This window comes from Spinacia oleracea, chromosome 5, assembly GCF_020520425.1.
Source record: "Spinacia oleracea cultivar Varoflay chromosome 5, BTI_SOV_V1, whole genome shotgun sequence".
Lineage (NCBI taxonomy): Eukaryota > Viridiplantae > Streptophyta > Magnoliopsida > Caryophyllales > Amaranthaceae > Spinacia > Spinacia oleracea.
The window spans coordinates 67,332,561-67,345,044 of record NC_079491.1 but is presented as its reverse complement, the minus strand read 5'-3'; the positions used below and the strand labels follow the sequence as shown (position 1 = coordinate 67,345,044).

General features: G+C 36.9%; 1 protein-coding gene across 5 annotated transcripts; it reads right to left on the bottom strand.

Moving 5' to 3' along the window:
- Positions 1-209: 209 nt before the first annotated feature.
- LOC130462028 (uncharacterized) lies at positions 210-4,948 on the bottom strand. Of its 5 annotated transcripts, none has more exons than XR_008922138.1 (4): positions 3,835-4,031; positions 3,583-3,725; positions 2,758-2,929; positions 210-456 (listed from the first exon to the last, which is right to left on the bottom strand). XR_008922138.1 is itself a non-coding variant. In XM_056830358.1 (4 exons), the coding sequence occupies exons 1-4, from the start codon at positions 4,440-4,442 to the stop codon at positions 335-337; spliced, it is 474 nt and encodes a 157-aa protein (XP_056686336.1). In that variant the 5' UTR covers positions 4,443-4,948; the 3' UTR covers positions 210-334. The 5 variants fall into 5 exon arrangements, 2 of the variants coding, with proteins under 2 accessions (XP_056686336.1, XP_056686335.1); XM_056830358.1 differs by lacking the exons at positions 3,583-3,725; positions 3,835-4,031 and adding exons at positions 4,115-4,165; positions 4,314-4,948; XM_056830357.1 differs by lacking the exons at positions 3,583-3,725; positions 3,835-4,031 and adding exons at positions 4,042-4,165; positions 4,314-4,944.
- Between the last annotated feature and the right edge of the window lie 7,536 nt (positions 4,949-12,484).

Sequence of the window (12,484 nt, the reverse complement as noted above, 5' to 3'; positions counted from 1 at the left end):
GCAGCGTACATTTATTTGTACGCTGCAACAAGTCTGAATTTTTGCCAAATTTTTTTCCCTTGTTGCAGCGTACAACATATATGTACGCTGCAAAAAAGCACTTTTGGCGGGAAAATTCTAATTTTGTTTAGGGATACCTAGAGTGCCTTGCACCAAATATAGAAACCTGTCAAAACAATAATAGAATAACGCAACCTGTATAACAAATATAAAAACAACAACTGGAGTTTTGTATACTATATATCCCAAAACCAAAGTGCACATATTACATTTAAATATATGTTCCAATTTCAACATAAACATACATTTTAATATAAAATTTATTCTATAACAACTAAACCAACTCGATCAAGCGCGCTAAAGCCAATAATAAATACTTGTTGGTAAAAAACTTAGCCCATTGCTCACGAACCACATCAAATTCCTCGCATAAGGCGCAATCCTCGGAGTGTAGACCTTTACAAAAACAGAAATTTAAATTAAACATTAGATTAAATACAAATTAAATATCACATTTTAACATTCAAGAAACTAATGACAATGTCCTAATAGTCTAAAATGAGTCCTTCGGTTCTTTAGTTCAAAGTTGGGAGCGAAAATGTCATTTTAGCCTAAATATGACCTATAACGACCCAATGAGCCTATAGGTGCATAAATAGATTGGAACGAGTCTTAGATCGTTAAAATTATGCATATTAAACATGTATTAAGTTTAAAATGCGTGCTTAGGTTCTTTATTTTAAAGTTAGGAGCGAAAATGCCTCATTTTAGCCTAAATATGACCTATAACTATCAAACAAGCATTAAATGTGCATAAACAGATTAGAATAAGTCTTAGAAACTTAAACTAAGCATATTTATCATATAATAAGTTTAAAATGAGTCATTAGGTTCTTAAGTTCAAAGTTGGGAGCGAAAATGTCATTTTAGCCTAAATATGACCTATAACGACACAATGAGCCTTAAATGTGCATAAATGGATTGGAATAAGTCCTAGAAAGTTAAAACTAGAATATAAAACATTTAGTAGGTTTAAAATGAGTCCTTAGGTTCTTTAGTTCATAGTTGGGAGCGAAAATGTCATTTTAGCCTAAATATGACCTACAACGACCTAATGAGCCTTAAAGGTGCATAAATAGATTGGAACGAGTCTTATAAAGTTAAAATTATGCATATTAAACATGTATTAAGTTTAAAATGAGTGCTTAGGTTCTTTATTTTAAAGTTAGGAGCGAAAATGCCTCATTTAGCCTAAATATGACCTATAACTATCAAACAAGAATTAAATGGGTATAAGTAGATTAGAATAAGTCTTAGAAACTTAAAACTAAGCATATTTATCATATAATAAGTTTAAAACGAGTCATTAGGTTCTTAAGTTCAAAGTTGGGAGCGAAAATGTCATTTTAGCCTAAATATGACCTATAACGACACAATGAGCCTTAAATGTGCATAAATGGATTGAAATGAGTCCTAGAAAGTTAAAAATAAGCATATAAAACATTTAGTAAGTTTAAAATGAGTCCTTAGGTTATTTGGTTCATAGTTGGGAGCGAAAATGTCATTTTAGCCTAAATATGACCTATAACGACACAATGAGCCTTAAATGTGCATAAATGGATTGGAATGAGTCTTAGAAAGTTAAAAATAAGCATATAAAACATTTAGTAAGTTTAAAATGAGTCCTTAGGTTCTTTGGTTCATAGTTGGGAGCGAAAATGCTTCATTTTAGCCTTAATATGACCTATAACGACCCAATAAGCCTTAAATGTGAATAAATAGATTGAAATGAGTCTTAGAAAGTTAAAACTAAGCATATTAATCATGTAAAGGGTTTAAAATGAGTCTTTAGGTTCTTTAGTTCAAGGTTAGGAGCGAAAATGTCTCATTTTAGCTTAAATATGACCTATAACGACCAAACAAGTCTCAAATGTGCATAATAGATAGGATTGAGTCTTGAAAAGTTAAAAATAATCATATGAATCATGTAATAAGTTTGAAATTAGTTTTTAAGTTCGTTAGACCAAAGTTGGGAGCGAAAATGTCATTTTAGCCTAAATATGACCTATAACGGCCAAAGAAGTCATGAATGTGCATAAATAGATTGGATTAAGTCTTGTAAAGTTAAAACTAATCATATAAAACATTTAATATGTTTAAAATGAGTCCTAAGGTTCTTTATTTCATATTTGGGAGCAAAAAAGCCTCATTTTAGCCTAATATGACCTATAACGACCAAACAAGCCTTAAATTTGCATAAGTAGATTGGAATGAGTGTTAGAAAGTTAAAACTATTCATATTAAACATGTAATAAGTGTAATACTCTGAGAAAATATGTAGCTTTTCCTATTTGGTTTATTGTTCACAAATCAGGATCTTTGGACAACAACAAATGCTTATTAATCCAAGAAGCTTTTCCTATTTGGTTAAAACCCACACATTATTCACAATCTTCAACTTTTGTGATAATCATAAATCAAAACAAAGTTTAAGTTTAAAATTAGGCAAATGAGTCAAAAAAGTAACGTAATAAGAGAAGTGGAAACTGGAAAGGCACACAGTGTCGCAAGTATACACCTGATTTACACATTGGACACAAGGTAAGTATAAGTTTGACAAAATACTGTTTCAGTTGAACACAAGGTAAGTTGCACTAAAAGGAAGATAAAGAAGATAATTAGAAAAACCAACTTTGTGATGACACAGACTAGTCCCATCACGAGCACCAAAATAATAGGACACAACATGATACATACCAAGGGTGGGATTCTTCTCAACAAAGAAGTTGTTCTTCGTGAAACGCTGCATGTGCACAATAATGTAAGGTGGCAGTTTAGTTACACGATATCGCATCCTAGCTATTTGAGGACGCACGACTTCTGTTATGGTCTCCCCGTCAAACTTGTTCATTATGTTGAAAAGTGGAACCTAAGAAGAACGCAGATGTGCCAAATCCATCAGTTACCAAGAAAAGTAAAGCGAAAAAGATGAACACATTAACATAAATGGTGAAGCCAAAAGACATACATGATGGATGCCTACCTAGAAAAGAAACCCAGTCTTTTTACAGAAATTTAACATTCTATTTTTTGACAAATCAAGATATACATACTGAAGAACAACTTCAAATTATCTATAGATCGTGATTTGTGATTAGATACAAATCAGTAGTGAGGATATAACCAACTTTACAGGAGGGCATAGCTACAACTGCTAGCAAAGCCATAATTTTCCACCCACCAAATAGTCAGCTAGCACATTCAATGTTACAAGTGTGAATGTGTGACCATTATAGAAACATCTAACCAGGGAAACTCCCTCCCAGATTATCATTTATTCAAAGTTAAGACCTTAATATTCAACAAAGCCTCCCGATTCTGCCACCAAGAATCAAAGGGATGAGCATAATGGGAATAGTGCTCTGGGAAACAAAGGTATTCTTAACCTTACATCTCATGCTTTCTCTCTTCTGAAGCTGCTGCTATAACAGCCCCAGAAGAACCGAAGGACACAATCTACGGAATACTAATAAGAGAAAACAAAGTTTTTTTTAAATTCAAAATAAAGAATAAGATTTCAACCTAAACTGCCAATATAAGCTGTCTCCATCAGCTGAGCCATAGGATCAATGGCCTGGCTAGCTATTGCCGGTAAAGAAAGCATTATAAGCTCCCGTTTGACATTTGGAGGAGGCAACTGGTTGAGGGGCTGAAGTACAGACTCACTGCGAAGTCATTAAAAATAAACTAACATAAAAGGGACATGCTTAAAACTTAAAGATTCAAATCAACAGTAGTTTCAACATAATCATTATCGCAGAGAAGTATTTTTACCAACGTATATTTTTGAGATGCGTGGCTCAAATAGTTGTAATGTGGTATCACCAAAAGATCAAGTAACACAAAAAATAAGAATAAGAATAATTTATATTATCAAACCCTAAAAATACGAAATTAGGGGAAAATCAAGAATTGACTGAAAGCAAACCCTAAAAATACGAAATTAGGGAAAAACAAATACAAAAAGTTAGAAAACTATACCTCCTCAATTTCGAAGGCGGCTGAGTTCGAAGGCTTATCTGGGTATAAGCAAAGAGAAAGAGAGAGAGCATACCACAGCTGTAGCATCGTGCAAGACAGAAGTAATTGTCCATTCACCATTTTTCTAAATCAAAAAGAAACCCAAAAAGGGAAATCGTCAGAAATGCAAGAAATTTCTGAGAGACAAATCATCGAACAGTTTATGTGCATAGAAAAAGGCAGAGAAAAACAATAAAACAATAAAAAATTAACAAGGGTCAAAGAGAATATACAGAATCGGAGTCGAGGAGAAAGAGACAACGGGGGCAGCGAGGGGTGCCGAGGCCAGGATTAATGGTGGGATCATGGTGATACACATTTCCAGTTCGAAGCTTCTCCTCGTACACTTCTCGGGTTCCCATTTTTTACGTCACCCCTTTCAAATTTCTTGAAGCGAAAGATAAGATGTAAAATTGAGTGTGGTGGAGTGAAGGAACTGCGGGGATGACGATGGGAGGGGGTAGGGCAGCGACAGAATTCAAGGTGGTGGTTCAGGCGGAGAAAGAAGGGATTTAGGAGAGAGAAAGAGAGCAGATGAAGAAGAAGAAGAATGAGGAGGTGAGAGAGTACGCAGGGAAAGCTGAGGGAAGAAGAGGGAGTATGAGCGTCCTTAGGTTTGAGATCCGAAATGTTTTTCTTAATTAGCTTTGCAGCGAAATTTTTTTATTGCAGCGGGCTTTTATCTGTACGCTGCAAAATAAATGGGCTATTGCAGGGGGCTTTTATTTTGTACGCTGCAAAAAACTCTCTTGCTGCGGGCAATTAATTTGTACGCTGCAACAACCCTTTATAAAGTTTGACCCGCGTTGACCTACTGGTTGTTGAAGCGTATTATTACATGTACGCTGCAACAAGGGGGTTGCAACAGGGGTTTTTTCTACTAGTGCATTCACAGTTTCTCTTAATAAACTTAAATTCTAGCATACATGCATAATTCAATGTTCATTAAGCATTTTATTCAAGTTATGTGTTCCGGCAGGTGTGAATAAAATGATTCCAAGATCCTAAAATCATTGAAGAACTAAGCACGGTTTGTCGACTCAATTCTAAAACATCTTAGGTAAGCAAAAGCCTTTTGCTAATAGTCTAGAAACTATTCTTGGTTGATAGATACGTCTAACAATTTATTAGGTAAACCTATCGATTTTGCCACGACATAAAAGGACTCCTTACTTATATCGTTGAGTTTCACCAAAACTAACATGTACTCACAATTATTTGTGTACCTTGCCCCTTTAGGACCAATAAGTAACACCTCGCTGAGCGAAAACTATTATTAGATTGATGTAAAGGATATCCAAGCAAGTGTATATTTTGGCATGGCACCTTTTAACTCAATTTTTAAGTTTGGAACTTAAGGCTCTTACTATGTTGGTTAGATTTTAAGTGAACTAAAATCCTTAATCATGCAACATAATCAAGCTTTTGATCTCATGCATTTTAAGACATATTTAAAAACAATAAATAACTTAAAACATGCATAAGATAAATGTGATCTAGTATGGCCCGACTTCATCTTGAAGTTTTAACTTCAAAGTCCATCTTGAAAATCTCCGTGGGAGGCACCATTTTCTTCAAATAGGATAAGCTATAATTAAAACTAATTACAACTATTTGATGTTACGCAGACCATATTTGAATTGAAAAACAACTTTGGTACTTTAGACCAATTACATTCAAATTAATGGTACGCAGACCATATTTTCTATCCTATTTGGGCCATACTAGTCACTTCATAACCTGCAAAACTGTACATATACAATATATACCATTCACCCATTCATTATCATGAATGGCCCACATAGCTGGTTAGTAAAACACATTATGCATCACATAAACATTTGCAGAAATTAATCAAGGGCACCAATAATCTACAAATTATTCAGTCCTTATTAATTCTAATCAAGTTGTTTTAACCTTAAGGATTTGTAGACCTAACCAAGAGTATATGACTAAAAAGGGCTCCCACTTAAACCAATAAATTCATATGCTTTACTAATTTTAAACATAAAAATGTATTTCTAGTCTAACCGGAAACATACAAATTTAATTAAAATTTAAAGCTCATATAAATTTATAATTGAATCCAAAAAGTTTAATTTAATTTCAGTCGTATTTAAATTAATTCATGATTTTAATTTTAGTAAAATAATTAGAATAAATAAAATTTATTATAATTACAATATTCAAAATTAAAATCCAAGAAAATAATTTAAATTATTAATTTTAAAATTAATTAAAATTACGTAAACTGAAAATTTCAAATTAAAATTTCAAAACGATCTAATCGCAACGCAACAATCCCACGCAACGCACGCCCATGGGCCACACGCACACAGCCATCGCTGGCCATGTGCGCGCAGCCCATGCGCTGCGTCGCATCGCTGCTGCTCACCATCGCAAGGCATCACGCGAGCTGGTGCTCGCTGCGCGCGCCAGCGCTCGATGCACGCGAGCCATCGCTCGCTGCGCTCGCTCGCCAGCGCTCGATCCATGCAAGCCATCGCTCGCTGCGCGCCTGCCTTTCCCGCACGCGAGCTTACGCTCATCGTACGAGGCAGCAGTATGCGAGCTGGCGCTCGCTGCGCGCGAGGCATCGACGTTGTGCGTAGCGCTGGTGGCACGCGAGCTTGCGCTCGCTGCGCGCGAGGCTCCGCATGCTTGCGCGAGGCAGTGCGCGCTGTGGCGCAGCACGCTTGCTGCCCACACGCGACTGTTGTGCCTTGCTTTCGCCCCTGCCCACACGCCCATTGCTCACAGCCCACGACACAAGGCAGGGCTGCTGCCTTGTGCTCGTGCACCATGCCTTTGCTCGTTGTATTCGTACCGCATGGGCGACGAGCTCCCTTGCTCGTCGTCGCATGCCCGTACTATACAACACCTCTTAAGGGTAACACGTAGCGTCCATTGCTTTGTGCGTGCAAGTTATATGAGCGAGTCGCATAAAAATTAAAAATTTTATATTCAAAATTAATGACAAATTAATAAATAATATTAATTTCATAATTTTAGGGCGAAAAATCGAAAATTTATTATTTAATTGATTTCCGATTAACATGGATTCAAGTCTAGGTCATAAAAATTTAAAATTTAACATAAATTTACAATTTTTATGGTGGTTTTTAATCATAGGTATCTAATTAAATTATAACTAATTATAAAAATCAAATTAATTCTAAATTATTCCAATTTTCAACAAATTAATCATAATTACAAATTAGATTGCATAATTAACAAGGCTAGGCATTCAAACTTGTTAAACATATACAGTAGGTCAATCAAAAATTCAAGATTTATCAACAAGAATCGCAAATATTTAATTTAACATCTTAGATTTACGAAATTTTGCATTCGAAAAACTAAAACCTCCGAAAAGTCACAGTTAGGCTTCGAATTTGAGAATTCTGGGTTCGGCCAAAAATTTTAGAATGCCTTTTACATGCGGAATTAACACAAAAATCACTCGATTTGGATGAGTAACGAAGAAACTGCCGAAAAACTGCGTACGTATAATTAAATAAACGCAATTTGCAATTAATTAACAATTACGAAAATTAATCACCCCTTTTAATTCTTGCAAATTTGTAATATTTAACCATGTTCATGCAATTTAGATTATGAAAATAATAAGAGGCTCGTGATACCACTGTTAGGTTATGATTCATATGACAAAACATAAATCATGCGGAAAAACCATAAATCCAGGAAAGCATATTATTTACACATAATCATTTAGCATAGTTTAGATGCATACACTTTGTTGCGTGCCTTCCCTAGCTGCGCCCGAACCGAACAAGAACAAGTCTTTAGGACTCCAAATGTCGTCCCTCCGTAGATAGTCCACAGCACGTCCGGATCCGCCTTAAGCTTGACCAACTAGGATCGCCCTTAAGGTACTTAGAATTTTCGGCTATTGTAGGCAATTGTATGACTGAATTTTTGCTCTCAAAAATCTCTTTGAATACTTGAATTGTATCTATAAATTATGACCCTAGGCACCTATTTATAGAGGTATGGAAAAGGAACTGGAATCCTATTAGGATACGAATTAATTAAACTAGAATCCTAATAGAATTCTTATTTAATTAATTCATCCTTTTAGGTTTAGTAATTTAATCATATGTCGAAACCTGATAGCTTTAGGATTCGTATAGCACACAAACACACACACGCACGCACAGCAGCCCACGAGGGGCGCCATGCGCGCGCGCGCAGCCCGCGAGCTCGCAGCCCATTGCCACGAGGCCCACACGCTGCAGCAGCCTTGGCGCGCGCTGGGCCTGCCTTGCGGTGGGCCTGGCGCAGCCTTGGCTGGTGCGTTGTGGCGCGCTGGCTTGCTGGGCGATGGCCCGGCTTCGTGCTGGGCCTTCGTCTGGCAGGCCTCGTCCGATGCTAATTCGTACGATACGCTTCCGATTAATTTCCCGATTCCGGAATTCATTTCCGATACGAACAATATTTAATATTTCCGATTCCGGAATTAATTTCCGTTTCGAACAAATATTTAATATTTCCGTTTCTGGAATTATTTTCCGATTCCGATAATATTTCCGATTCTGACAATATTTCCGTTTCCGGCAATATTTCCGATTCCGGCAATATTTCCATTTCCGATAATATTTTCCGATACGTACCATGTTTCCGTTTCCGGCAACATCTACGACTTGGATAATATTTATATTTCCGATACGATCCATATTTCCGTTTCCGGCAATATCATCGTTTCCGGAGTATTCATTTCTTGCCTTGTGACGATCTCAGCTCCCACTGAAACCAAGATCCGTCGATTCCGAATATCCATAGATGGAGTATTTAATGCCATTAAATACTTGATCCGTTTACGTACTATTTGTGTGACCCTACGGGTTCAGTCAAGAGTAAGCTGTGGATTAATATCATTAATTCCACTTGAACTGAAGCGGCCTCTAGCTAGGCATTCAGCTCACTTGATCTCACTGAATTATTAACTTGTTAATTAATACTGAACCGCATTTATTAGACTTAATATTATATGCATACTTGGACCAAGGGCACTATTTCCTTCAAAATGCTCCCACTTAAACCAATAAACTTACATGCTTTACTAATTTTAAACATAAAAATGTATTTCCTAGTCTAACCGGAAACATACAAATTTAATTAAAATTTAAAGCTCATATAAATTTATAATTGAATCCTTTTAATTTATTTTCAGTTGAATTAAATGAATTTAAATTAATTCAAGGTTTTAATTTTAGTAAAATAATTAGTATAAATTAAAATTTATAATAATTAGATTATTCAAAATTAAATTCCGAACAATTTAAATTATGAATTTTAAAATTAATTAAAATCGATTCCGAACGGAAAATTCAAAATTAAAATTAAAATGAACCAATCGGGTCAAGACAAGGCCATGGGCTTGCGCCCATGCCTCGTCAAGTCCAACAAGCAACAAACCCCTTGTCACTCCATTGATCATAGCGCAAAGCCCAAGCAACAACGCACCAATGCAGCAGGCCCAGCGAGCCACGCTTGCGCGCAGCCCACTCGCCCATTGCATTGGCACGCTGATGGGAAACGCTTGCTGGACACGCCAGCCAACGCTGCCCGCGTGCACGTTGTGTTGTGCTTGTTTCTGCCTTGTATGCTGCCTTGGCGTGCTTGCTGGGCGAGGCAATGCACGTTGTGGCGCAGCATCCACCGCATGGGCGACGAGCTCCCTTGCTCGTCGTCGCATGCCCGCACTATACAACACCCCTTAAGGGTAACACGTAGTGTCCATTGCTTTGTGCGTGCAACTTTTATGAGCGAATTTCATAAAAATTAAGACTTTTAATTCAAAAGTAATGATAAATTAATAAAACATATTAATTTCATAATTTTAAGGCGAAAAATCGAAAATTTATTAATCATTTAATTTCCGATTATCATGGATTCAAATCTAGGTCATAAAAATTTAAAATTTATCATAAATTAACAATTTTTATGGTGGTTTTTAATCATGGATACCTAATTAAATCGTTAATTAATTATGAAAATCAAATCAATTCTAAATTATTCGAATTTCAACAAATTAATTACAATTACAAATTAGGTTGTATATTTAACAAGCTTAGGCATTCAAATTTGTTAAACATATACAGTAGGTCAATAAAAAATTCAAGATTTAACAACAAGAATCGCAAATATTTAATTTAACATCTTAAAATTACAAACTTTTGCGTTTGAAAAATGAAATCCTCCGAAAATTCATAGTTAGGCTTCGAATTTGGGAATTCTGGGTTCGACCAAAAATTTTAGAATGCCTTTTACATGCGGAATTGACACAAAAATCACTCGATTTCGTTGAGTAACGAAGAAACTGCTGAAAAATTGCGTACATATAATTAAATAAACGCAAATTTGCAATTAATTAACAATTACGAAAATTAATCGCCCCTTTTAATTCCTTGCAAATTTGTAAAATTTAACCATGTTAAGAAATTATTATGGAATTTATTAGAGGCTCGTGATACCACTGTTACGTTATGATACATATAAACGAATATAAATCATGCGGAAAAATCATAAATGCCAGGATTCCAAATTAATTGCCACATAACAATTAGCATAATTAGGATGCATACTCCTTGTAGCGTGCCCTCCCTTGCTGCGCCCGAACCGAACAAGAACAAGTCTTTAGGACTCCAAGTGTCGCCCCTCCGTAGAAAATCCACAACACGTCCGGATCCGCCTTAAGATTGACCAACTAGAATCGCCCTTAAGGTACTAAAATATTCGGCTATTATGGGCAAGTGTATGACTGAATTTTTGCTCAAATTCTTACCTTTGAATACTTCAAACTCGTTATAAATTATGAGCTAGCCTTGATCTCATATTTATAGGCCATGGAATAAGCAATCGAATCCTACTAGGATACGAATTAATTAAATTAGAATCCTAGCAGAACTCTTATTTAATTAATTTATCTTTTAGGATTAGGAATTTAATCATCAAACGAATCCTATACGTTTTAGGTTTCGTATGGAAGCACAAACATTACACGAGCATGAACCGCAAGTGTGCAGGCCATGCCCACGCACATCCCACACGGCCGCTCGGCCCACGCGAGCTACAAGCCCACGCTAGCGCAGCAGCATTGCTCGCGGCCCACTTCTCGCAGCTGCGCACGCAGCCACGGCCTGCTGGGCCTGGCCTTGCGCTGGGCCTGGCGTGGCCTTGGCTGTTTGTGTGGCGCGCTGGCTTGCAGGACACGGGCCTGGCTTCGTGCTGGGCCTTCGTCTAGCAAGTTCGTCAGATGCTAATTCGTACGATGCGCTTCCGATTAATTTCCCGATTCCGGAATTCATTTCCGATACGAACAATATTTAACATTTCCGATTCCGGAATTAATTCCCGTCTCGAACAAAGATTTAATATTTCCGTTTCCGGAATTATTTTCCGATTCTGACAATATTTCCGTTTCCGGCAATATTTCCGATTCCGATAATATTTCCATTTCCGATAATATTTTCCGATAGGTACCATGTTTCCGTTTTCGGCTACATCTACGACTTGGATAATATTTATTTTCCGACACGATCCATATTTCCGTTTCCGACAATATCATCGTTTCCGGAGTATTCATTTGCTTGCCTTTGACGATCTCAGCTCCCACTGAAACCAAGATCCGTCGATTCCGAATATTGATTAAATAGAGTATTTAATGCCATTAAATACTTGATCCGTTTACGTACTATTTGTGTGACCCTACGGGTTCAGTCAAGAGTAAGCTGTGGATTAATATCATTAATCCACTTGAACTGAAGCGGCCTCTAGCTAGGCATACAGTTCACTTGATCTCACTGAATTATTAACTTGTATAATTAATACTGAACCGCATTTATTAGACTTACCATTAAATGCATACTTGGACCAAGGGCATTATTTCCTTCAACGGGCTCTTGGTATGTGATAGGGGACTTTAATAAAATTACCTCCCATGCGGAAAATTTGGGGGAAAATATCCTTAAATGCATACACTTCAGGCTTTTTTACAATGTATTCAAGACTGTAATTCAATGGATGAGAGTTTTATTGGACAACGCTTTACTTGGACTAACCGAAGGAAATTGTCTCCAATTTTCGAAAGGCTAGACCGGGCTTTATATAATTCCGATTGGCCGTCCATGTTCCTTGAATCCAGTGGCTCCCACCTTCCAAGACTGAAATCTGACCACAATCCAATTCTTATGAGAACTACCACCCCCACAACCAACCACCGCCACCCTTCCTTTAAATTTGAGTCAATCTGGACCCTTGAACCCTGCTTTTCGACCTTGATCACAAATGAATGGCTGCGGACCAATGGCCTTTTGATGTGAGAATAGAGACCTGCGTCCCCCATTCTCCTGTTGGGCTAAGTCCACCTTTGGTTCGGTCC

Coding starts and splice junctions, on each gene's coding strand:
- LOC130462028 (XM_056830357.1), bottom strand. CDS start 4,399: ATGTGTATCACCATGATCCCACCATTAATCCTGGCCTCGGCACCCCTC. Junction 2,930..4,041: donor CCGCCTTCGAAATTGAGGAG/GTATAGTTTTCT, acceptor CGTTCTTCTTAG/GTTCCACTTTTCAACATAAT. Junction 457..2,757: donor TGAGAAGAATCCCACCCTTG/GTATGTATCATG, acceptor GTTTTTGTAAAG/GTCTACACTCCGAGGATTGC.